Source organism: Rattus norvegicus, chromosome 3 (genome assembly GCF_021556685.1).
Source record: "Rattus norvegicus strain SHRSP/BbbUtx chromosome 3, alternate assembly SHRSP_T2T, whole genome shotgun sequence".
NCBI classification, from domain to species: domain Eukaryota; kingdom Metazoa; phylum Chordata; class Mammalia; order Rodentia; family Muridae; genus Rattus; species Rattus norvegicus.
Window position 1 is genome coordinate 70,026,771 of NC_141536.1, and position 26,236 is coordinate 70,053,006.

At 36.8% G+C, this 26,236-nt stretch overlaps 2 protein-coding genes across 2 annotated transcripts; one reads left to right on the forward strand and one right to left on the reverse strand.

Moving 5' to 3' along the window:
- The first annotated feature begins 12,343 nt into the window (after nucleotides 1–12,343).
- On the forward strand, nucleotides 12,344–13,279 carry Or9g10 (olfactory receptor family 9 subfamily G member 10). Its single transcript, NM_001000290.1, is given in 1 exon segment — nucleotides 12,344–13,279. A coding segment is annotated over 1 exon segment (936 nt).
- Nucleotides 13,280–20,972: 7,693 nt separating this feature from the next.
- Or9g3 (olfactory receptor family 9 subfamily G member 3) lies at nucleotides 20,973–21,908 on the reverse strand. The gene is given in 1 exon segment (NM_001000291.1): nucleotides 20,973–21,908. A coding segment is annotated over 1 exon segment (936 nt).
- Between the last annotated feature and the right edge of the window lie 4,328 nt (nucleotides 21,909–26,236).

Consider the following 26,236-nt stretch of genomic DNA (forward strand, 5'->3'; position numbering starts at 1 on the left):
GGATACACATTATATTAAGTGGGAAATAGGCTAGCAGTGAGGGGGATCTGACTGGGAGTGGGGGAGAAAGGTCAATACAGGAGAAGCAAATTACACCAAAGTTGTTTGATAAAGCTTCAAGCAATCATATTAAATATATTAAATCATGTAATATATTATATTATAAATAAATAAATAAATAATATACACATACAGATATATGTACATACATCTATACATGTACATATATTTATACACTGTGCTGGGTAGTTTGATGTCAACTTGACACAAGCTAAAGTCATCTGAGAGGAAAGAACCTCAAGAAAATGCATCTACAAGATCAGGCTACTGACAAGTCTGTAGGGCATCTTCTTATTTAATGGGGAAGGTACCAGACCCTTTTTGGGTGGTGCTATCTCTGGTATGATGGTCCTGGGTTCTATAAGAATGCAGGCTGAACAAGTCATTGGGAGCAAGCAAGTAACACCTCTACATGGCCTCTGCATCAGCTCCTGCCTTCAGCTTCCTGCCCTGCCTGAGTTCTTGTCCTGACTTCCTTCAATGATGAACTAAAATGTGGACATGTAATCCAAATAAACCCTTTCTTCTCCAACTTGGTTTTTGTTCAAGCTACTTTATCACAGCAATAGAAACCCTAAGCAAAACACACACACACACACACACACACACACACACACACACACACACACACACACTATCTTAAAGGAAGTTACACTTCTTGGGCTTCCCACAGTACTTCCCACAAGAACCACAGATAATAAAAACAGAAAGAAAGAAAAGAAAGAAAGAAAGAAGGAAAGAAACCCACAGTATCGGCCATGAGAAACTTCCTTTTGAAGGATTGGTCAGGAAAGCCCAGGTGACTCTCAAAACATTATCCATGTATCCCTTGGTTGCATTTTAAGGGCTGATGGTGGGTCCTTAGTGCTGAAGCCTCAGGATATTTAGTACACACAACTTGTGTATAGAACTGTATCTGACCTAAAAGAATCTTTTGTGTGGTCTATCTTTCATGGTACCAAAAATTACCATAAAAGTTATAGGAAGGAAGTGATTAGAATCCTAACTTGCTCCAACTTCCATGAACAACACTTATAACCAACAATTACCAACATGGCAAGTTATACATAAAGGTACAAACATTGGCATTCACATGCTGTTGAAAACCAATAGCTGTCCAACTGGCCTAAAGACCCAATCAGCAGGAGGAAAGTCTTGTATAGTACTAGAAACCTAACTAGCTTCCCTGGGCTAGTGGGGCCATGGACCTTAGAATAGAATATACTATCACCATTTTTGCTAGAAGATCATAATTATCTACTATATTTACAAATCTTATACCCATAGATAAGTATAGTTAATCATTCAAAGAAGCTTCACTTTCCAGCAAATGAAAACTATCCCAGAAAGCCATAACAAGATACAATGGATTCATTTCCATCACAGCTCTCGCTCAGAGAGTATTTTAAAGAAGAATGCAGAAAGATTGTAAAAACCAGAATACCAGGAAATCTGCCACAAAACAGTCTCTCCTAGAGGTGTTTTCATAAACATACTGGAACAATGGAAATATCAATAGTTGTGTTGATACGGAAGGGGGAAATTTATTTTGTCCCACTCCTAGACAAATACTATGAATATTTAATGACTGATAGAAGGAGTAGAAACTCTCTCAAAGACAAGCCTAGTTATTGATTATCCAAATGCAGAATGGGTAGCCATATTCACACATTAAAAAAACCAAAAACAAACTCAGAATGTTCAATTACTATATGATTTATGTGCAGGCTTGCATGAGTGTGCGCACACACATACACACAGTATATACTAAATATAATAATAATTAAAAGGGCTATGAACTTGAGAAAGGGCAACATGGAGGGATTGGAGGGAGGGTAAGTGGGAGGAACAGGAGGGGGAATAAGGAGGAAGGAAGTGATGTAATTCTATTTCAATTAAAAACATTAAGAAGTAAAGTAAAATAAAAATGCATGTTCATAGTACATATATTGATAAGATAAATAAACAAATATTCAAAATTAACGGATAAATCATTATCGCTCAGACCTCTGACTTCCTTAACAGCAAAGGTTTTTAACAGAACCCATGATTCTTTCTACAATTTTTTTCTAGCAAGTATATATCTCAATACTAATTAAAATGGACACCAATAAAATGGTTAGCACTGATCACAGAGTTTAACCTGTTAGCTTTTTTGATTTTCTGAATGCTAACTAATTTTTAACAACTCAATAAATATTCATGAAGAACTTTCTTGCTAAGAATGAGGCTGTGTTAGGGCAGGGAACAAAGGCAGGGGACTAAACTTCCTTGGAACTTATGGTTGTGCTGTCACAAATATATGTATATATCCTAAGTCTAACCTGTTCATTCCATATGATGCTGCCTGTGTATAAGTTTTCAGGGCAGAGTACTGGGCACTGGACTGATATGGTCTTCTGGGGAAGACCACCTTTCCTGCTTCCAGGTTTTCTCAGTTTCTTAAAATACTCCATGTCAGATTGAGACCTCTTGGGCTTTCTCCTGTCCAGTTTGGTATGATTCTTGGTATTATTCTTGTTTACAGTACATTTGGGTGGTCATGTTAGTGACACTTTATAGGTACTGGGCTCTGCACTCTACAGTTGGACTGGTTGTGATGTTCCTTGTTTATATTCCGAGATATAGCTTGTTGATTGCATAAAATGTTACCAGTATAATGTTTTAAAAGATGACCCTCGGGCATTAGACAGTAATTTGTGTGCTTTTTAAAAAAAGTGGATATTTTATTTATTTACATTTCAAATGTTATCCCCCTTCCCAATTTCCCCTATCCCATCCTCCCTCCCCTTGCTTGTATGAGGATGCTCCCCCTCTCACCCACCCACTCCTACACCAACACCTTTTCATTTCCCTACACTGGGGCATTATGCCTTCCCAGGACCAAGGGCCTATCCTTCCACTGATGTCCAATAGGCCATCCAATACTACATATGTGAGTGTAGCCATGAGTCCATCCATGTGTACTCTTCGGTTGGTGGTTTAGTCCCTGGGAGATCTGGGGTATCTGGTTGGCTGATATTGTTCTTCCTATGGGGTTGTAAAACCCTTTAGCTCCTTCAGTTCTTTCTGTAACTCGTTCAATGGGAACCTTGTTCTCAGTCCAATGGTTGCCTGTGACCATCCACCTCTGTATTTAGAGGCTCTAGCAGAGCCTCTCAGGAGACAACTATATCAGGGTCCTGCCAGAAGCACTTCTTGCAATCTGCAATAATGTCTGGGTTTGGTGTCTGTAATATGGGCTGGATCTCCAGGTGGGGTATTATCTGAATGGTCTTTCCTTTAGTCTCTGCTCCACACTTTGTCTCAGTGTCTCCTCCCTTGAATATTTGGTTCCTCCTTCTAAGGAGGACTGAAACATCCCCACTTTGGTCTTCTTTCTTCTTGAATTGAACCTTGGATATTCTGAGCTTTTGGGCTAATATCCAGATGTCACTGAGTACACACCATGTATGTTCTTTGTGACTGGGTTACCTCAGTCAGGATAATATTGTCTAATTCCATCAATTTGCCTAAGAATTTGAAGAAGTCATTGTTTTTAATAGCCAAGTAGTAGTCCATTGTTTAAGTGTATCACATTTTCTCTATCCATTCTTCCATTGAAGGAACCTGGGTTCTTTCCAGCTTCTGGCTATTATAAATAAGGATGCTATGAACATAGTGGAGCATGTGTACATGTTATATGCTTGAGCATATTTTGGGTGTTTGGCCAGGAGTGTTTAGTTGGCTCCTCAGGTAGTACTATGTCCAATCTTCTGAGGAACAGACTGACCAATTTCCAGAGTGGTTGTACCAGTTTGCAACACCAACAATGTGGGAGTGTTCCTTTTTCTCCACATCCTCACCAGTATCTGCTGTCACCTGAGTTTTGATTTAGCCATTCTGACTGGTATGAGGTGGAATCTCAGGGTTGTTTTGATTTTTATTTCCCTGATGACAAAGAATTTGAACATTTCTTTTCGTGCTTCTCAGTCATTTGGTATTCCTTAGTTAAGAATTCTTTGTTTAGCTCTGTACCCCATTTTTAATAGGAGTATTTGGTTTTCTGAAGTCTAACTTCTTGAATTCTTTGTATATATTAGATCTTAGCCCTCCATTGAATGAAGGATTGGTAAAGATCTTTTTCCAATCTGTTGGTTGCTGTTTTTTTCTTTTGTCTTACAGAAGTTTGAAATTTTATGGGGTCCCATTTGTCGATTCTTGATCTTAGAGCATAAGCCATTGGTGTTCTTTTCAGGAAATTTTCCCCTGTGCCCAAATGTTCAAGGCTCTTCCCCACTTTTTCTTCTGTTTGGTCCAGTGTATCTGATTTTGTGTGGAGCCTCTTGATCCACTTGGACTTGAGCTTTGTAGAAGGCAATAAGAATAGATTGATTTGCATTCTTCTACATACTGACCTCCAGGTGAACCAGCACCATTTGTTGAAAATGCTATCTTTTTTTTCCACTGGATAGTTTTAGCTCCTTTGTTAAAGTTCAAGTGACCATAGGTGTGTGGGTTCATTTCTGGGTCTTCAGTTTTATTCCATTGATCTACTTGCCTGTCTCTGTACCAATACCACACAGTTTTTTCATCACTATTGCTGTGTAATACAGCTCAAGTTACCTGCATTGACTCCTGGAACTTTCCTTCCTGTCAGGTCTCAGGGACTGCCTAGAGATTTCCTCCAACTTCCCCATTCCAGGCAGCTGCAGATTTATATCCATTCTCCCAGTCCTCTCCATCTCTCTCCTGTACCTGATCCTGCACCTCCTCTTCCCCTTCCTCTCCCATCTCCTGCTCACCTTAGTCCCTCCATCTACCTCCCATGACTATTTTGTTTCCCCTTCTAAGTGGTATTCAAGCATCCTTCCATGGGCCTTCCTCCTAGTTTAACATCTTAGGGTCTGTGGGGGTATATCATAGGTATTCTGTACTTTATGGCTTATATCCAAATATCAATGAGTATATACCATACATGTCCTTTTGGGTTTGAGCTTCCTCACTTAGGATGATATTTTCGATTTCCATGTATTTACCTGCAAAATTCATGAGGTCCTCATTTTTAATAGCTTAATCATATTCCATTGTGTAAATGAATCACATGTTCTGTATCCATTCTTCAGTTGAGGGACATCTGGGTTGCTTCCAGTTTTTGGTTATTTCAAAAAAGACTGCTATGAACATGATGGATCACATTTCCTGGTACGATTGACCTTTGTTAAGGTATATTCCCAGGAGTGATTTAGCTGGGTCTTGAGTTAGAACTGTTCCCAGTTTTCTGAGAAACCATTAAGTTGATTCCAGAATGGTTGTACATGCTTGGATCCCACCAGCAAAGGAATCGTACACTTCATTCTTCACATTCTTGATATCATGTGCTTTAGCTTGAGTTTTTTATGTTAGCTATTCTGATTGTCATAAGGTGGAATCTCAGGGTTGCTTGATTTGTATTTCTCTGACGAATAAGGTCATAGCTCGAGCTCTCAAACACAGTACACCCACCAGGTATTTTTTCATTGTCATCAGGGGTCCCAGACATCTTGAGCTTAATGCAGGGTATCTCCAACAGCTATTGACTTGCTGCATATTGTTTTTATTATGTAAAGGTGTGCAACTAGTTTTCCTGATCTCTCCAAGTCTTTTAACCTGAAGGGGTGTTGGAATTTGCTAAAGGCTTTTCAGCATCAGATGAGATGATTATGTGTTTTTTCTCTCTGTTTGTTTATATAGTGGATTATTTTATGAATTTTCCTATAGTGAACTATTTCTGCATTTCTGGGATGACACCTACTTGATCCTGATGAACGATGTTTTTTGTTGTGTTCTTGGATTCTATTTGTGAAAATTTTATTGAGAGTGAGTAGTTTTGCATTGATGTTCATAAGTTGAATTGTTTTGAAGTTCTCTTTGTTGGGCTTTTGTGTGGTTTAGGTGTCAAAGTAACTGTGGCCTCATAGAATGAATTAGGTAGTGTTCCTTCTGTTTCTATTTTGTGAAATAATTTGAAGAGTTTTGGCTTTAGCTCTTCTTTGAAAGTCCGGTAAAATTCTGCACTAAAAATATCTGGTCATCTGGTCCTGAGATTTTTTTTGGGGGGTGACTGGGAGGTTTTTTATGACTTTGTATTTCCATAGGTGTTATGGGACTGTTTATATAGTTTATCTGACATTGATTTAACTTTGGTCAGTCGTATCTGTGTAGAAAGTTCTCTATTTTACTTGTATTTTCCAATTTTATGGAGTATAGGCTTTTGAAGTAAGATGTAATGATTTTTTTTGAATTTCCTTATTTTATGTTGGTATATCTCCTTACCAAAGCTTTTACAAAGGGGCTGACCAAATGGGAATACAATATAGTTTCTCAGAGTGTCTGCAGTGCATAGTGGCTCTGAACATGCTGTCATCATTTCTAGAACATAGCCATTATGGTTTGACAAAAAAAGAAGAGGAAAGTTGAGTGACTCTTGTCCTTACTTCTTTGGCCAGAATGTAGTCATATCAAGCCATATTTTAAAACTATATGAGCAATTTAAGGTTTTTTTGTAAGCCCAGAATGCAAATGGGTTTGGTGAGCATCATTAGTAGAAATGAATTTCTAAAATCAGGTGCATTTATCATTTTTTTTATTTCTTCATAAAGAAAGGAAAGGCTGCTCATATGGACACTTATCCAGGACTGACCACTTGGGATTGAATTACCCTCAGGAAGCAAGTACCTGGAGACATTGATCCTCTCTCAGAAGATGTTACCTGTAGCTCTTTGTCTGATATAGGACCTATCCATGTTCCAATGTCAACTGCTGCAGTAACAGGAGGAGTTTGATGGGGGATGGTGAGGAAACGATGTAAACATAGTGCTTATGTGTAAAATTCTTTAAAGCCTCAAATTAAAGTTTAAAACGAATCAAACAATTTGCTTTAAGGGTTTATTTCACCAGTGCTGCTATTTGTACTTATGACTTATGATTCATAACAGTTTTCTCTTTTACGCTCTCTCTCTCTCTCTCTCTCTCTCTCTCACACACACACACACACACACACACACACACACACAAACACACAAACACACACACACAATCTGAATTTTATAGATGATTTTTCCTGTCATCATTGATATAATTTTATTATGGACTAGAATCATTTCTACTGCTTTTTAGAATAGCATATAGACACTATTTCTGTAATTTCTTTTAAAATTAATATATTTTTAGATATTTTACATTGATATTTTTGTACATATATAATTATTCTGGTTACCCACCTGTACCATCCTCTTTTGCCTCCCTCCTAACCACACCAACCCTTTCTTTTCCCATCCTACTATCATTTCTTTGGTTTTTGTTTTTTACCTACTTAATTTAACCACAGCCTCCAACATGAGGAGGGAGAAAATATTGCCTTTGGAAAATGGAGAACTCACCAGTGGCTACACCACTGAAGACAGTGACTCTAACTAGTTTCTCTCCATTTCAAATTCATCAAATAACTCACAGTATAAAAGATTTCTACTAAAATAATTGACACTTTTAATTACTTGATTGATCTCTATTTCCTCACCTTGTTATGGAAATACAACTGAGCACAGTAATTGGTCACTTGGTACCAGAATAGCACATGAAGATCTTTTCTTTAGTAACATTTCCCAAAGGGTATGCAGGCTTATATGATCTCCTGGAACCACTGTAGGTGAAAGGAGAGTTTCTATGAGAAAATTGTTTTATTTTGAGTTATTGCAGGAAATTCTGGATTCTAGTTTGAATAAAGATGCAGTGGCAGTTTATGTTCATGCATGTAAGTATTATATTTAATAAGCCAAAGAAAATAGGCCATAATGATATAATTAAGGGATAAATGATTCTTAGTGTAAGCCATCCACAGTAAAATTCTACTTTATAAAATGCACTGAGGTATTCTACCTGTGATTATACATAGTAGGAAACTGGAGTCAATTCACATAGCTACCATTTAGGCTTTAAAATTATTTTTTGTGAGATAGTTTGATCTATGCACGGTTTATGTTTTTATTATCATAGATTTTCTGTAGCAATGGCCTTCTGTGACCAGTAAAGACCATTTTGTAGTTAGTGCAATTTAAATAGAAATATTATAAATTAAAATTTTCATGATTATGGAAATGTTTTTTACTGGTAAGCAGTGTATGAATGAGTTTGTTTCTCAAGATTAGGTCATAAAGGTGCATATTTACACACAGACACACACAGACACACCCCCCACACACACACTTTGAAAACAAGTTCAGTGATGCCTCTATGTGCATAGGTTGGGGCCATCCACTGGAGTATAGGGACCAATTAGTGCTCTCATCCTCAAAAATGTTTCTTTCTCCCCTAAAATTATCCATTGTCAATGGTCAATGCATATCAATGCAAGATGGGGGCTGGATATCATATACTCCATCTATATGATTTTAGCTGGCTTGATTCTATGTGGGTTGGATTCAGATGACCACTGCTATGAATTCATGAATGCAACAGCCATGCCATGTCCAGAAATTGAAATTTCATGCCACTCCCCATCCATAGGTTCGTGCATTCTTTATGCACCTCTGCAATATTTTCTGAGTCTTGGTATTGTTGTGTTGATGTAGATGTCTGTTTAGGACTGAGTATCCAGTCATACATAGGATTAAGCAAGCTAAAATCATATAGATGGGGTAGATGTCCAGTCCCCACCCTGCACTTATTCTCAGCACTTTGGGCAGTTGTACAATTCTTCATTGTCTGGTGTCTACAGCAAGTTAAAGTGTCTCTGACTATGACTGATAGCACCCTAGGTCAATGACAATAAGCATAAATATTTACATACCAATTTGAAAGCATGACCACTCAGCAAGGTAAGAATAGCAGGTTTACACTGGTGCCTATGACCTGTGTAGTGATAAACTTCTGACCTGGATTGCAGGATGAGACATACAATTCTGTCCTTTGAAGAAGAACTTAATACAATCTGAACAGTGTTAGCTAATCCCAATTAACAATGCTTTCATGGTACCAATAGGCATCACAATATTCAGGGTCAGTCTCTATTGATTATTTTCTCCTTTAACAGCATGCACCATCTTTTGGCACCATCTAAGTCCCTTACTAGGAAGGGAACTTTTGGGTCAGTTTGAAATTCTTTTGACTGTGTTTGAAAAGGTTTCAGTGTTTTCAGCATTAGGGTCTTATTATGTGATTATAGAAGCTAATAAGGGGCAATGATAATAGCCAGCGGTGGATGTTTTAGAGACCATTCAGGACTCCCTGACTAATAGCTTATATAGGAAGACATTGAATGACTTGAACTGTGATTTCTGTTTAATAACCCATGTTTCTGGGAATGACGTGATCTATCCATGAAAGGTAATTTAACTGAAATTCTTTTTTTAAGATATATTTTGAAATTAGATTGTTAACTAGTAGCAAGTAACTTACAGAAACTACTAACTAGTGAGTTTCTTTAAAGCTCTTTCATGCATCCTAGTATTGTTTAAACTACTCACAGCTCTTCTTCTTATCCATTCCTCAATCCTCACCTCTATTAATTCCTATTTCCTTTACTACTGTATTCTTTTTTTTATTGAAAATAGATCCTCTCAATACATCCTGATCATGGTTTTCTTTCCCTCCACTCCGGCCATTTCCTCCTCCAGCTCCCCTTTGCAATGAATCCACTCCCTCTCTTCTGTTTCCATTCAGGAAAGAGCAAGCCTCCAGGAATTAATTTTTTAACCATTGGTCTTGTCACTCATTTTTGGCTTACATGTGTTTGGTTATTCTTCACTTATTTGCTTTAGGTTGAGTTGTGAGGTAGAAGGTACTGATATGTCAATTCATACTTCCCCCTTTAGGTCAGCCTTCCTCTTTACATCCATCCCTTCTGCTTAAGTCTCTCACCACACAGGATTCTATCTTATGACTTTTGTTTCACCTCTACCTACTAATATTCTTGCCTTAACATTCTCCAAAATTTCCTTTCTAGATTCTTGTCTTCTAGTTTTACTTTAAGTTAAAGATACAAAACAAGTGATTTGAAGTTCGGTTCCTCCCATGAGAAAGAACATACAACATTGGCTTTGTAACCTTGAGATACTTCTTTTTTCCAATATTTTACCTCAAAGTTCCATGTTATTTTACAGCTGCATAGTGTTTGATTTGGATGGTACATCTTCTTGTCAGTGCATCTTCAATGAGCGTCTAGGGTTAGTTCCTTTTATGGGTATAGTGAATTGACATTTTGGTTGAGACACTTTCTTAGTCTGCAGGCAATAGGACCTAGCACTCAGTAGGTAGCTTAGGTTGGTCTCAAATTACTGCCTCAGGCTTCCAAGTACTTGGAATACATTCATGAGCTACTATACACTACTTAACTGTAAATTATTTTCTAAGATGCAGTTAGAATAATGTAATAGAAAATGAAATAGTTTAAAGGCATAAAGAGAAATGGACTCATTCATTCAAACTAGTGTTCCCATGTAGACCACAGGATCCCCAAACAACCCATCCATGTAAGAAGAGCAATACACAATTCAGATAATTTGCTAGTTTTTGCCTGGTAATTTTATATTTACTTTATTGATAAAATTGAGTATGCTCTGGATCGCTCACTTTGCGTATTTACTCCTGCTTTATCCCTTCTGAAGTTTGTCTCCTCCTCCTATTAGATTTCCCGATAACTGTGTAGAAGCTTCTTAGTTATGTGCAATCTATTTTCTCTTGTTTCCTGTGCTTTTATCATTATAAAAATAATTGCCTTTTCTAAAGCCTTGAAGGGCTCCCTCTGAGTTTTCTTAAATAAGTTTATTGTTTTAGGGTTGTGCATTTAAGTATTTGTCATTAAGAATTTATCTGCATACTGGATGAGTTTTGGGAATCAAGATTTAATATTATGAGGCTTTCAACACCACTAATTAAAGAGGGTATTCTTCTTTCGGTGGTTACTTCTGGTAAATGTGCTGTGGGTTAGTTGACTGTACAGGTATGAATTTATCTCTGCAATCTGGAATGTCTTTTGTTCTATTCCAGATACTCTTCAATACAGAAATAAAGACAAAATTCTTCATGGTATACAACTTCACCCTAGTTAGAATAGCAGATATAAAATGTTTCAGTTGACTTAATATGTAACAAATGCCAGTATAGATGTGAAGTAAAATTACTGGCATACATTGTTATTAAGAATGTAACTTAGTATTTCTATTGTAAAGAATAGTATGGAGGTTTTTTTGAAAAATTATAAAGGAATCTCTTCTAAGATCCAATATTTCCTCTCCTCTGTGTATAACCACAGAAAATACATGCCTGCATTTGTAAAGTGAAAATTAAAAGAAATCACTTTGAAGGTAAAATAGTGACTATTTGAGTTTATTTAGGAGAGTTGGAGAGAAGGAACCTATATTTGATTAGTTAACAATATGTGATTGTTGAAATATCTTATAGTATTCCATTAATATGTATAATTAATAAATGTTAATAAAGCAAAAATGAAATAATAAAAAGAAAAATTTGCCAAAGGTGCTCAGAATGAATCTAGTTAGTTTGATAAAGAAAAGTTAGACATCAAATTCTAGAAAAGTCAGAATTCTTATCAATAAATCTTATTTTTAATTAAATTAGTCTTTATTTTTGTCCTGCCTTAACTCAGTCTAATAAATCATTTTCTAACAAACTGTCCTCTTGTTCTTTGAGAATCAGTCTCACTTTGGATAACCAAGCCTATGGCACTATGCATTTTAGAGTATATAGTTAGATCTTATTACATTCTATCTGCCAGTATTTGGGTGTAGCTTGCAGCAGCCATGAAAATATTTAATAATTATAGTGGACAAACGTGAATAAAGCTGCTTAGAAATCTTTTATTTTTGCTTTTGGGGACTTAAAGAAAAATCAATAACATTTTCCTAGATATTACCATCAGTTATTTTAATTACTGAAGTCATTTGTGGAGTACTTTCATTTGTTTCTGAAACTATCAATGTCTTATGATATCCAAAGTAAAGAATAAAAGGTGTTAAATTAAAAGAGAACATACAAGTTTATAAAGTTAGAGACATTAGGTTGAAAATGTAAGTGACATGCGCTATTATCTATTTAGTAACTGACCTCTCTGGGCAACATGTGGATGATTTGCCATTTCAAACAATGAGACCAATTCAGTATGCATAGATTTCATAATAAATGACGTTTATGGAACGATGTTTTTACTTTCCACCTTGAAGAATGTCAGATAATGGAGAAAATATTTAGTGAACAATTTCAACCATAATTTAATCTTTTCACAGAAAGCACCATAAATACACAAAATATGGATGAGGAAAATGTTACTGAGGTGACAGAGTTCATCCTTTTAGGATTCACAGGAGACATGGTATTACAGCAGGTACTCTTTTTCATCTTCCTCACCATTTATATCATCAGTCTGCTAGGGAATATCACCTTGATTTCTCTTATCTGTTCTGATTCCCGACTCCATACACCCATGTACTTCTTCATTGGAAACCTGTCATTCCTGGATCTCTGGTATTCTTCTGTCTATGCTCCCAAAATCCTGATTACATGCATCTCGGAAGACAAAAGCATCTCCTTTGCTGGATGTCTGGCTCAGTTTTTCTTCTCTGCTGGGCTGGCCTACAGTGAATGCTACCTACTGGCTGCCATGGCTTATGATCGTTATGTGGCCATTGCCAACCCCTTGCTTTACTCCCAGGCTATGTCCCCAAGATTATGTGCCAGTCTTGTTGCAGCATCCTACCTTGGTGGCTTTGCAAACTCCACCATTATCACCAGTGAGACATTTACCCTGAGCTTCTGTCGAGACAATATCATTGATGACTTCTTCTGTGATCTGCCTCCTCTTGTGAAGTTGGCATGTGATGTGAAAGAGAGATACCAGGCTGTGCTCTATTTCATATTGGCTTCTAACGTCATCACTCCCACCGTACTTATTTTGGCCTCCTACCTCTTCATCATTGCAGCCATCCTGAAGATCCGCTCCACCGAGGGCCGCCTCAAGGCCTTCTCCACATGTGGTTCCCACCTGACAGCTGTCACTTTGTACTATGGTTCAATTCTTTTCATTTACTCCAGGCCAAGCACAAGTTATGCCCTAGAGAGGGACAAAGTGGTGTCAGTGTTCTACACTGTAGTGATTCCAATGCTGAACCCTTTGATCTACAGTTTAAGAAATAAGGATGTCAAGGAAGCCTTGAGGAAAATGTTAGACACAGTCAAGTTGTCATGAAGGCAGGCAAAGCAATTTAAAAATGTTGATCATCATGCAATTGTTCTTAGCTGGTATTATCAGAAATAAGTATACTAGGAACGTAAAGACAATCTCTTAGTGTACATTCAAAGGACTGTGTTCTCTGTATGTTAATTTGTATTTCTTGAGACAGTAAGATAATATTAACTTGTTTGTAAAATTAAAACAATTCTCTTTCCCACCTAAAATCTTAATTTTTCATTTTTCATATTTTAATAATTATTCAAATGTATGTATGGAATAAATTGTCATCACATTCAACACTTTAATGGTACAAATACACTGTGTTTATTTACTTGTTTTATTTATTTATTTACTTATGTTGTGTGTGTGTGTGTGTGTTAGTGCCAGTAGCACAAAATGCCAAGCTGTGCAGATGGAGGTCATTGTTACAAACTCTGCTTCCATCATTTTTGAAATAGGCTTTCTCTGTTGCTCACTGCTGTATAAAACAGATTGTAAGTGTACAGGTATGCTCAGTGTCTTACTGTATCATAGGAACAGAAGTACACAGAACATGTGCTTAGGTTTATGTGAGATTTGAGAATTTAAATTCAGATCCTATTTGCTTACTCAATTTTCTTTCTAATCTTATTTATTATTTAAACACCACACTAAGTGTTAGGTTTCATTATGGCATTTTCAATCAAAATTTGTTTTTTCTTGATTCTCTTTTCCCCTTTCTCCCTACTCCTCTGACATGTCTTGTGCTCCCTGAAGATTCGTGTTCACCCTCATCCATAGTGTGTTCTTTCCTTCCTCCATACCTCTACTCTATTTGTCCTTCCCTTCAGACTTCAAAGCTTATTCTCCTTCTTGTGTTTATGTGTATGTGTGTGTCGGCACAGGCATTTTCACTGACTGAAAGCTGGAATTCATATATGGGAGAACATGTAATACTTATTATTCTGAGGTTAGATTATTTCACTTCAAATAGTACTTTCCAGATGCATCCATCTTTCTGTAGATTCAATTTTTCCTCACAACTAAACAGAATTTTATTACATATATACATACATACATACATACACATGCACACACGCACACACACATACACACACACACACACACACCCCTACACATGGACACACAACATGCTGGTTACAGACAGTGATATATCTGGTCTTCAAAACAATTTTAAATTCATTGGATATTTCCATTGGGACACTGTGTGATATAATTATACAGCAAAATCTTAATAAGACAGAATAAGTGAGTTACTTTTGACATCATTTCCTCTGCTATGTTGTGCCATTCATGGCAGTAGAATAAGTTAGTTTCTCCTGAACTCATATTTGGAACCAGATACATAGAGTCTTTCCATGGAGATTTCTTCCTTTTTTAACATTTAAATATATTTATTTATTCATTTTCATCTATGTATGTGTCTTGCATATGTTTATATATGTCACATATGTACAGGAGCCCATGAAGAATGGAATATAGCAACAAATTCACTGAACTTTGTAGAGGTCAAAAATGCTTATACATTTATGAGAAACTGCAAGTATGAGGCAGAAAATTTTTTGTAACATCTAGTGGATCATTTTTTCTTTTCTTCTTTTTATTAATTATTTTATTTATTAACATTTCAAATGTTGTTCCCTTCCCAGTTTCCCTGCCATGAAGTTCCCATCTCATTTCCCCTCCCCTTTGCCTCTAAGGGGTTGCTCTCCATCAGATCTCTAGCATCTCCATTTTCTAAGGCATCCACAGGACCAAGCATCTCCCCTGCTACTGATGCCAGTTAAGGCAGTACTCTGCTACATATGTAGCAGGAAATATAACCAGCCCATGTATACTCTATGGTTGGTAGCTTAGTCCCTGGGAACTCTGAGGGAGTTGTTGATACTGTTGTTCTTCTTATAGAGTTGCAATTTCCTTCAGTTCTTTCGGTCCTTCCCCTAACTCTAGTATTGTGGGTCCTGGGTTCAGATCAATGTCTGGCTGGCTGTGAGTATTAGTCAGGTGCTGGTAGAGCCTCTCAGAGAAGAGTCACACCAGGCTCCTGTCTGTAAACATACCTTGGCATCAGCAATAGTGTCTGCAGATCCCAAGGTTGGGCAGTCTCTGGGTGGCCTTTTATTCAGTTTCTGCTCCATTTTTTGTCCCTTCATTTCCTTTTGAGGGGAAAAATACAGGGTTAAATTTTTTTGAGATGGGTAGGTGGCCCCATCTCTCAACTGGGTGTCATGAATTTATACTGGAGGTGGTCCCTTCAGGTTCTATGTGCCTGCTGTTGGACATTTTAGCTGATGTCATCCCTGCTGGATCCTGGGAGCCTCTTGCATCCCAGGTACCCGGGACTTTCCAGTGGTGCACCTGCAGTCTGCATGTAGAAGAATCGAGTAATACCTCCTAATACAAAACTCAAGTCCAAGTGGATCAAGCTCCTCCACATAAAATTGCATACACTGAATCTAACAGGAAAGAAAGTGGGAAAAAGTCTCCAACGAATTGCCACAGGGGAAAATTTCCTGAACAGACCCTCAATGGCTCAGGTTCTAAGATCAATAATTGACAAATGGGACCTCATAAAACCAAAAACATTCTGTAAGGCAAAGAAAACTGTCAGTAGGACCACACAGCAACCAACAGATTGGGAAAAAGATCTTTACAAACACTACATCCAATAAAGGAATATTATCGAAAATAGACAAAAAAATGCAAGACGTTAGATTCCAGAGAACCAAATAACCTAATTAAAAATGGGGTATACAGCTAAACAGAGAATTCTCAACTGAGGACTCTCAAATGGATGAGAAGCATCTAAAGAAATGTTCAACATCTTTAGTTAATCAGGGAAATGCAAATCAAAACAACCCTGAGATTTCACATCATACTAATCAGAATGGCTAACATTAAAAAAAAAATCAGGTGACAACAGATGCTTCAAGAATGTGGAGAAAGAAGAACACTTTCTACAATGTGGGATTGTAAACTGGTACAACCACTTTGGAAAACAGTCTGGTGATTTCTCAGAGTATTGGAAATAGTTCTACCTGAAGACCAAGCTATACCACTCTTGTGTGCAAACCCTAAAGATATTCCACCATATCACAAGGACATGTGCTTTACTATGTCAATAGCAGACTTATTTATAATAGCCAGAAACTGCAAACAACCCAGATGTCCTTCAACAGAGGAATGGATACAGAAAATGTGATACACTTTGTGATACAGTGGAATACTACTCAACTATTAAAAACATGGACATCGTGAATTTTGCAGGCAAATGGATGGTACTAGAAAGTATTTTTCTGAGTGAGGTAACTACTAAAAAGGACATACCTGGTATGTACTTGCTGATAAGTGAATATTAGCCTAAAAGCTCAGAATACCCAGTATACAACTCACAGACCATAGGAAGCTTAACAAAAATAAGACTAAAGTATGGATGCTTCAATCCCACTTAGATGGGGGAACAAAATAATCACAGGGGGCAGAGGGAGGGAGGGACATGGGTCGGAGATGGAATGGGAAGGAGAAATGGGGGGTGGCAGGACTAGGTATGGATGGAGACAGAGATCCAGGAGAATGAATAGAAATATGTGGCATGTAGCAGTGGGGATTGGGTATGGGAGGGGGATGTGGCACAGATATTTCTTGCTCTAGTGAAGGTAACATGGAATAGAGCTGCTACAGAGATGATATTCTCTCTCTCTCTCTCTCTCTCTCTCTCTCTCTCTTATTTTATTGGTTTTTATAAATACTCTATTTGCAGGGTTTTTTCTTTATTCACTTTGATACATTTTAATGAATCAATTTGTATGCTGTAGCATAGGCGAGTTCTCACTTTTATATGCAGTTTATTTCCTTTAAATGATATTTTTAGCACTTTGTTGAGAAGTCTGTAAACAGTATATTTTTATTTTATTCCAACCCTCTGCAGTAACTCTTCTCAGATATAGTTTCCATATTTGCACCAAAATTCCTATTCTTTGCCTCTAAAGCAAATCCAGTTCAGTTTATACATACAATACTCTTGGGTGTGAGGCCATCTCTGGAGGGTGTTTAATCTATCATGGGTTAAACCATTAAAGAAAAGTGATCCTTTCCTAACAGCTCTCACCTTCTCACCTGGGGGTGGGATTTGGTGACCAATTCCTCCTACCATGATTGTTTGAGAACATCTCTCAGTACTCCTTATTGCCCATGTATTTACTTGGGGAGTAGAAGCCTAGAGATTCTGACCTGTTTCAGAGACTTATTGAAGCTGTTTTGAGCTGTTTGGTTTTTCAGCTAAAGGAAAACTTCCTATTGGGTGGAATATTTACATATTATTTTAGAAATTCTATAGTTTTACCTTTATGTAATTGTTCAGCACCCTTCTCCAAGATCTATGGTTTTAATCCCCCAGGAAAATATCCCACACCAAAGGCCTTGTTCAAACTGCTCTCCAGAATAGGACAGTGGCCTTCTGTTCTACAGTGAGGTCATCACAGTGCTCTGATCTACAGCCTGAGAAACAACTGTGGCAAAGATGCTAGCATCAATTCACAGAGAAGCCCTGGGTTCTGTGAAGGCTTGATTGTGAAAGCCTGATGCCCCAGCATAGGGAAATGATAGGGTGGTAGGCTGGAAGTGGTGGGTGGGTGAGCCACCTTATGAAGGCAGGGGAGGGGGTGGAATTGGGGAGGTTTGAAGGGGAAAATGGGAAAAGGAATGACATTTGAAATGTAAATATACAAAATAAACAATTTTTAAAAAAGACATTATTCCTCCATGACTGTAGAAAATAATGTAATATTTCACAAATGACAATTGTAAACATGAACATTATATTCTGCTGTCTAATTAACCCACTGATGAATGGGTGAGAGAAAGACAAACCTGATTTGTATTTTCTAAATATGTTTGTCCTCAACCTGAGACCATCTCCAACCTGAAATCAGCTGTGTTTTTCATTCCTGTAACAAACAGAATTTCTTAATTTATATTTTGTTTTTTCAAGAAATCTCTAAAAATAATGTAAATTCATTTCACCAACAGATTACACAGTGTAACAAAGAACAAATCATTCCACATATCAGCAAATGTTCTCTATTCTGTCTTATATTGTGAATTTTATCCCATGACTACTTTGTCTTGTATACTTCATTCAGTGACTTGCTTTATCCCCCTTGAGTTTATTCATCATTTTTATTGCCATTTTTGAAATTCTTCATTTGATATTTCAACTTCTTCAGTACATTTTAAATTTACAATTAAAGTCAGTTGACACTGAAAAATAAAAGGGATTATAGCCATAAGCACAAAGGTTATCATTCTTGCTAGGGCTTTTATTTTATTTTCTAAATCATTCAGTCATGTACATGCTTGTATATTTATTTCATTTAAATTCAACAAGCAATCTTCTGAACAATGAAATATTGAACAAATGACTTTTATTTATCATTATTCCCCTGTTGTGTGATATAAACCATTTTATGTACCTGTTAGAGCACTTGAGTGTTTGTTGCTCTTGTATTTTGTATCTTAAAAAATCATTTTGTTGACTATGTATTAGTTGTATGTGGTGCAAATAACATCATTTCAATGATTAAGTTTGATTTAAAAAATTCTAAGCCATGCTACTGGCTGAAGAAGATTTAGAATGGTGAGAATCAGATTTGTGAACAATATTTTATAATTACATTTTAGTAGGTATTACTTATAATTACTTGATAAATCACCAATGGAGTATGTACAAACGATCTTATAAACCATACTATTTTTACATACTTGTAATACTGGTCAAAGTATTTGAGAGTTTCTCTAAAGTTTTGGAGAAACATGAATTATTTTGGTTGTATATTACTGTAACCAGTGTGTTATCTTAAAGGGAAGGCTAGTACTTCACAGAAGCCTCCCCACAGATCAGACATTAACATCACACTCATCAGCAGAAAATAGTGTCTTCAGGCAAAATGAAACAAATAATTCAACAACAGCAAAGTTTGCAGGGAGAGTCTATTGTTTCTTCTTTTTTGTATCTATCCTGATCAACCTGGATAGTGCCTTTTCTCTGTATTCTTTGCCATAAGCCAGTGTCTTTACCATTATCAATCTCTGCAAAAATTGTTTATGGTGCTGCCAGATATCTCATTGTTAAACCTGTAAAAACTATGTTTAGCTCTGAGCCTAATTCCTTATAACCTCATGAGCTCAATACTCCAACTCTCTAGCGGTCAAAACCAGATAGAATACTTCTACACTAGTGTGTTTTTCAAGGACTTGCTGAGGCCTTTTTTTGTATTTAACTTACTTTATTGGGTCAATAAATATATTACTTAGTGGTATTTGGGGGTGGGGGAAAGAGATCACTGTAGGTGTTATCTTAGACTTGTGTGGGAAACTTCCTTGGAACAATTTCTCTGAAGTACATTTAGACTTCTTCTAAATATACATTCAGATCAATGAAATAACACTATAAACTCAAAACTAGTGCATTAAGGAAGGAAAGTTTAATTAAGAAAGAAATAATATTGTGCATTGCTGATTTAGGAATAAGTATATTCAATATCATTTGCATAAATGGAAGTGTTTCACATAAGAGGTTTCTTTATCAGAGATCAAACTTTCATATTGTTTGGAAATTTCATACATTCACTCACTGCATTTTAAAATCAAACCTACCTCTGCTTTCTCCTCTTTCATTTCTCCCAACATACCACTACCATGCCACTTTTCCTACTCATGACCTCCCTATTTTTGTTTGAAAGTTGCTGAATCTTATTACTGCTTGTATGTGTTTGAGTGTAGGACATTCTCCTGAACTGTAGTAGCTTTTTAGTGGCTGTATCCTTGAAGATAATTTCTGTCTCCTCCAGAAGTTATCATTGTCAATAGCTTCTCAGCTCATGGTGAAGCTTCATGATTAGATCCTCTGTCCATGCTGGAATTTTGGCTGAATATATTTTAAACTTATTAAAATAAAAAAAAAACAAGTAGCTATAGACACCATACCGGGTATATTAGCTTCTAATTTCTTATTCTCCCTTTTTGATGATGTTTGTTGACTCATAGAGAATTGTTGTCTCCTCTCTTTCTTTAAAATAAAATTTGACATCCATATTCATACTCATTGTTATTTATGAACCCTTGCTAATATTTGGACAGAAGAAACTAAGGTATATTCCCTATCTGTTACAATTCCATATGCTGTTTTCTCTATATCTCCATAATAGGCATTATACATGGATAGTAAGAGGGAGAATAAAGTAAACTTCAGTCTTTTGAGGAAGTAGTATATATTTCACACCCTATTCAAACACCCAATCAAGACAGTTTTTTTTCTTTTCTTTTTTTTTCAGAGCTGGGGACTGAACTCAGGGCCTTGCACTTGCTAGGCAAGCGCTCTACCACTGAGCTAAATCCCCAACTCCAGACAGTTTTAATATTAACAGGAGGCTGTAAGCAATACTATAGAGTATAGTTCAATCATTAGACAACAGTAAACGTAAAGTGAATATGAAAAAAGTTTATTACATACTTACCTGAAGATATTACAGTGTAACTCATTATTTATTACACTAAAATTATACTTTTAAATAAAAACTCATGTAGCATAATCAAAATATTTTGGTGGACTTTCAAAAGATGGACATTTTAGTTTTGACGCTCAGTTTCTCAACCTTGCCCTCAAATAGTTTGCTATCATTTAGTCCTGGCTTACTAAGTGTGTGTCAACTTAGACTTCAGCATGAGCTAACTTAAAGAGTTTCCTCAGAGCTTCCTTCACATCTTTATTCCTCAGACTGTAGATCATGGGGTTCAACATGGGGAATAATACAGTATAAAAGGTAGACACCATTTTGTCCCTTTCTAAGGAGTAGCTGGAACTGGGGCGAGAGTATATGTAGAGAATGGAGCCATAGTATAAGGTCACAGAGATGAGATGTGAAGAACAGGTAGAGAAGGCTTTGAGGCGGCCCTGGGTGGATCGGATCCTCAGGATGGCAGCAATGATGAAGAGATAGGAGGTCAAGATGAGCAGAGTGGGAGAAATGACATTAGAGGCTAAGAGGAAGTACAGCACAGACTGGTAACTCTCCCTAACATCACATGCCAACTTGATCAGAGGTGGAACATCACAGAAAAAATCATCAATGACATTGTCACCACAAAAGTCCAATGTGAATGTGTTGCTAGTTAATATTATTGCATTGACAAATCCTCCTGTATAGGAATATACAACCAAACAGATGCACAATCTTCTTGACATAGCTTGAGCATAAAGCAGGGGATTAGAGATAGCAGTGTAGCGATCATAAGCCATGGCAGCCAGTAGGTAACATTCACTATAGGCCAATCCAGCAGAGAAGAAGAATTGAGCCAGACATCCAGCAAATGAGATACTTTTGTCTTCAGAGATGCAGGTCACTAGGATCTTTGGAGTATAGACAGAGGAATACCAGAGATCCAGAAAAGACAGATTTCCAATGAAGAAATACATGGGTGTGTGGAGTCTGGAGTCATTGCAGATCAATATGATGAGGGTGGTGTTTCCTATCAATGTCATGGAATATACTCCAAGGAACAGGACAAACAGTATCTTCTCCATTACAGGGTCTGTTGAGAAGCCCAGCAAGATGAAGTCAGTCACTGTGTGGTTGCTCCTCTCCATGCCTCAAAAAGCTTGTACCTAGGAGTACAGAAGAGATTAGTTGTCTCTATTAGTATGACATGTCATATGACATGTCAATATCGTTTCTGATAAGCTTCTGGACATAATGAGCACTAGTACCAGTATGAACACTGTAGTTCTTTTGTAGGTGATTGAAATCTTGAAGTCTAAACATATATTCAATGACTGTAATAAGAATGCAGCTACATGGGGTGGCCTCTTCTGAAATTCCAATAGCAGAAAAATAGAAGCACTATGTTTGGAATAAATTTTGCTTTTGCATAGGCTACCTAATAGTTAAAGTATATCTGGATTTAATTTGTGAGTTGTAGACTATAAAGCATAAAATAATATTAACATGGAGAGGAAGGAGGAAGAAGAGAGTGGTTGCAAGATTAACTGAAAGGTGACAAGTACTTGGCAAGCCTCTAAATTGAAAAAAGTACAATGTTTCTTCAAATTTCAGCTGAAATATATGTATAGGGACCTGATAAGACATATATTTTCTGTGCAAACGAGAAATCTCAGCAAACTTGTTGGTGTTGGTGACCTCTCTAGACATGTCAATGTCATTTATGCCTGTGCTATATAAACATGCCAAAAAGAAATTCATACATAACCAAGGTGATGGAAAGATGATTCAGCAGTTAGAAATACTTGCTGATCTTTCAGATGACAAAGGTTAGATTCTCAGTCACTGACATGGTAGGTGACAACCATTTGTAACTTCAGTTGTGGAGATTCCATACCCTCTTCTGGCTTCTGATAGTATATAGTATATAGTTAGTGGATTTACATGCAGCAAAACACCAATATAAATAAAATTGCAATAACAACCAGCATGAGATAATAACCACCTATGGTTATTTAACTCTAGTTCACTGAAGACAAACCTAACATGGTGGTAACCAACAGCTCTCTAATTGATATGTTCAACAGGATAGAAATCATGCCTGAAACTGGAGACCCAACCAACTACTAAATGCTAGTGTAGTCATGGACCTTTACAACTATTACTTTAATAATCTAGCACAAACCCTAGTAAAAATCTAAACATTTGTCTTCATAGAGATAAGTGTAGTCTTCACCTCTCAACAAGGAAACTTCTATTTGCAGCACAAGGAGACCATGATAGAAAATAACCCTACAAGATGCAGATTTGTGGAGGCTAGTCCAAATGGATACATCTAAAAATTATTCCCACACCTAAGGTTTAGGGAACATTGTGGAAGAGGAAAAGAAAAATTGTAAGAGCCAGAGGATTATGGAGTTTGGTGAGACTGTTTCCTAGTGATATGGGAAGACACTTCCATTAAGTCTCAGAATCATGACTGCCTAAACATGAACTGAACAAGGACACAATAAATAGACATGGCAACCTGAGGCCTCAACCCCACAAAAAGAATGAGAAACAATTAAGATATGCTGAGAATGGAAAAGACAGTCTTGCTTAGGGAAGAGTATATCAATTGTCTGTTGAATAGCAAATGCTCAACCCTGAAAACATATATACAAGTAGCATTATACAGACCGAGCAATTTATATTTAGGAATATATGTATGTACATATGTGCATGTAATGACATTAATAAGAAAAAGACTATAAATTTGAATACAATACTGAAATGCGTAAAAATGAATGTTTAAATGTCCTTCACAATATAACTTTCAAAAACATAAACTGTGAACAGTGCTATGTTTTAATTGTGATGCTAAGAATTTCTAGAGTTATGAGATCAGATGGCTTACTTTCAAAGCCCTAACCTGATTTCCTCTGTAATGTAGATGACATAATTTTCTTCCTATAGTTGTGGAAATATCCGGGGATCCATCCCATCACTAAACCCAGACAATATTTCCAATGCCATGAAGTACGTGCTGAGAGGAGCTTGATACAGCTTTCGACAGCTTTTTCCTGAGAGGCTCTGCCAGAGCATGACAAATACAGAAGCAGGTCCTCGCAGCCAACCATTGAACTGACAATGGAAGAGTTAGGGAAAGGACAAAAGGAGCCGAAGGGGTTTTCAACCCCATAGGAAGAACAACAACACTATTAACTAACCAGACCCCACAGAGCTCCCAGGGACTAAACCACCAAACAAAGAGTACATATGGAGGGACCCATGGCTCCAGCCACATATGTAGCAGAGGATGGCCTTATTGGGCATCAATGAGAGGAAAGGTCCTTGGCCCTGTGAAAGCTCATGCCAGGGTGCAGAGATGGGAGGGAGTGGGTGGGTAGGTAGGGAAATACTCTCATAGAGGCAGGAGGAGGGGGGAAGAGATAGGAGGACGCCAGAGGGGAAATAGGGAAAGAGAATAACATTTTAAATGTAAGTAAAGAAATATTCAATTAAAAAAAGAAAAAAGGAAATATTGCAGATAAAACCATTAGTATATTGTCATTCAAAATACGTGTCCTTTGATAACTGTTACACAGTTGGAATATGGTGGCATTTACTGCCTTTGTATTTAAATATTGTAGTTGGCTAGAGTTTTACTTGCTATCTTCCTTCTGACCTATTGAACTACTTCTATTCTACATTGACTTTTATTCCTTCCTGTCACTCCTTCTTCTGAACTGTCATTTTCACAGTGACATAATCAGAGGGATGCACCTCAAAATTGATCCTTTATTCTTCCATCTCAGTTGCTCTTGAGATATTCAGAGGGTGTCTCTTTGGTTATGGCTCCTCGACTACTTGTTTGTACAGTTATTTTTCCCTAAAAATTTTCTGTAATGTTCATTGATGTTTTTATTTTTGTCCCTAATGGTGTAAAATTCTACTTCTGTAGTCAACTATTAGCAGTTTCAAAAATGGAAATGAAAGGTTGAAGATATCTAAAAGAGATTCTTTCTCTAGCACATACCACATAGCTTTATCAAAAGGCTATAGTGATAATTTTACAAACAAATACAAATCTTAAAAAAAAAGAATAGGAATTTACAAGACTTACCTAGTTTTCACTAACAACATCTTATATGAATTTAATTCTGACTATTCTTTACCCTAAATCTTTTATGGCAGCTTTTGGATTCCCAGAGTTATAGATTGCTGAAAACCCTTAGGATTTCACAGCCTAGAGGAAAGGACCCATAGGACAATTAAAACTCTATGTTGATAAATTGGATATTTTAAAATATGATGGAGAAAAAGTTATTGTTGACTATGTTGCCATGGTGATAAATGAATCAATCATAATTATTTCTCTCTTATCTATTTTATTAGATAATCTAATAAAACAGGTACATATATGCTTTGCCTATTCATGTATATAAATATACATATTTCCCCAGGTTGATATTTCAGTTTGTTGTCCCTCCAAGTATACTTTACAGTTTTTCAATATTTTTGTCTCATTATGTGAACTGTATTAATTAGATCATTGGGATCTTTTACTGACTGTCTACCTAATGACTTTATCCAGGCGTGTCACTGTCCAGGAGCAAAGTGAAGGATGGACTCCTTGCTTGAACACAGGGCATAGCTGGCTGTTGTCCTGGACTTTGATAATGGCTCTGACAGCTCAGCCTCTTACAAGGCTCTTTCTTCTAACCCATAACACTTTTTTCTCTGGACTTTTAAAGATGGAGGTCATAGGAACTATCAGTGGATAAGTCTCATAATTATGACAGAATTCTTTTAAGAACTCACTACAAGATAGAAATTGCTAATTTTCTTTTGAAGATTTTTATTTGTATTATAATTTTTATTTTTGAAAATTTCATAATAACATATGATTATATTCATCCTCCAATTTCATTCCTACACCCATTCCAACATGCCCCTCAACCTATGCCGGTCTCAACCTTTTGTCTTTTTTTTTTAGAACCCACTAATTTAATTAATGCTGTGTGTAGGTGAATGGGTGTGTGATCCTCACCTTAACACAAGGAATTTGTCAGTGGGAATACCCTCAGAAAAAATGCCTTTTCTCCCTCCAGCTAGTAGCTTCTTATAAAGAGTAGGGACCTGAAAAGCAACTTATCTATCTAAGCTGAAAGGTTGACATAATCTTGAAGAGATCTTATGCTAAGAACTACAACTACTGAGAGCTCAAGAGTATATCTCTCTTATACACAGAGGCCCCCATTTGCCTTATCCATCTACATCCTATACCTCTTACCTTCCTTCTGCTTCCTCTTCTACAACGTTCCTGAGCCTTCGCAGGGTAGTTGGTTGTGAAAATGATGTCCCATTTCCATCTGAGGATGCAGAATCCATTGAAGTTCTAAGAATAAAAGACAATGTCTCTGTAACAGCTTTTTACAAAAACTTATATAAATGAATTTATTTATTTGGTCTTATAGTACTGTTTGGTCTATAA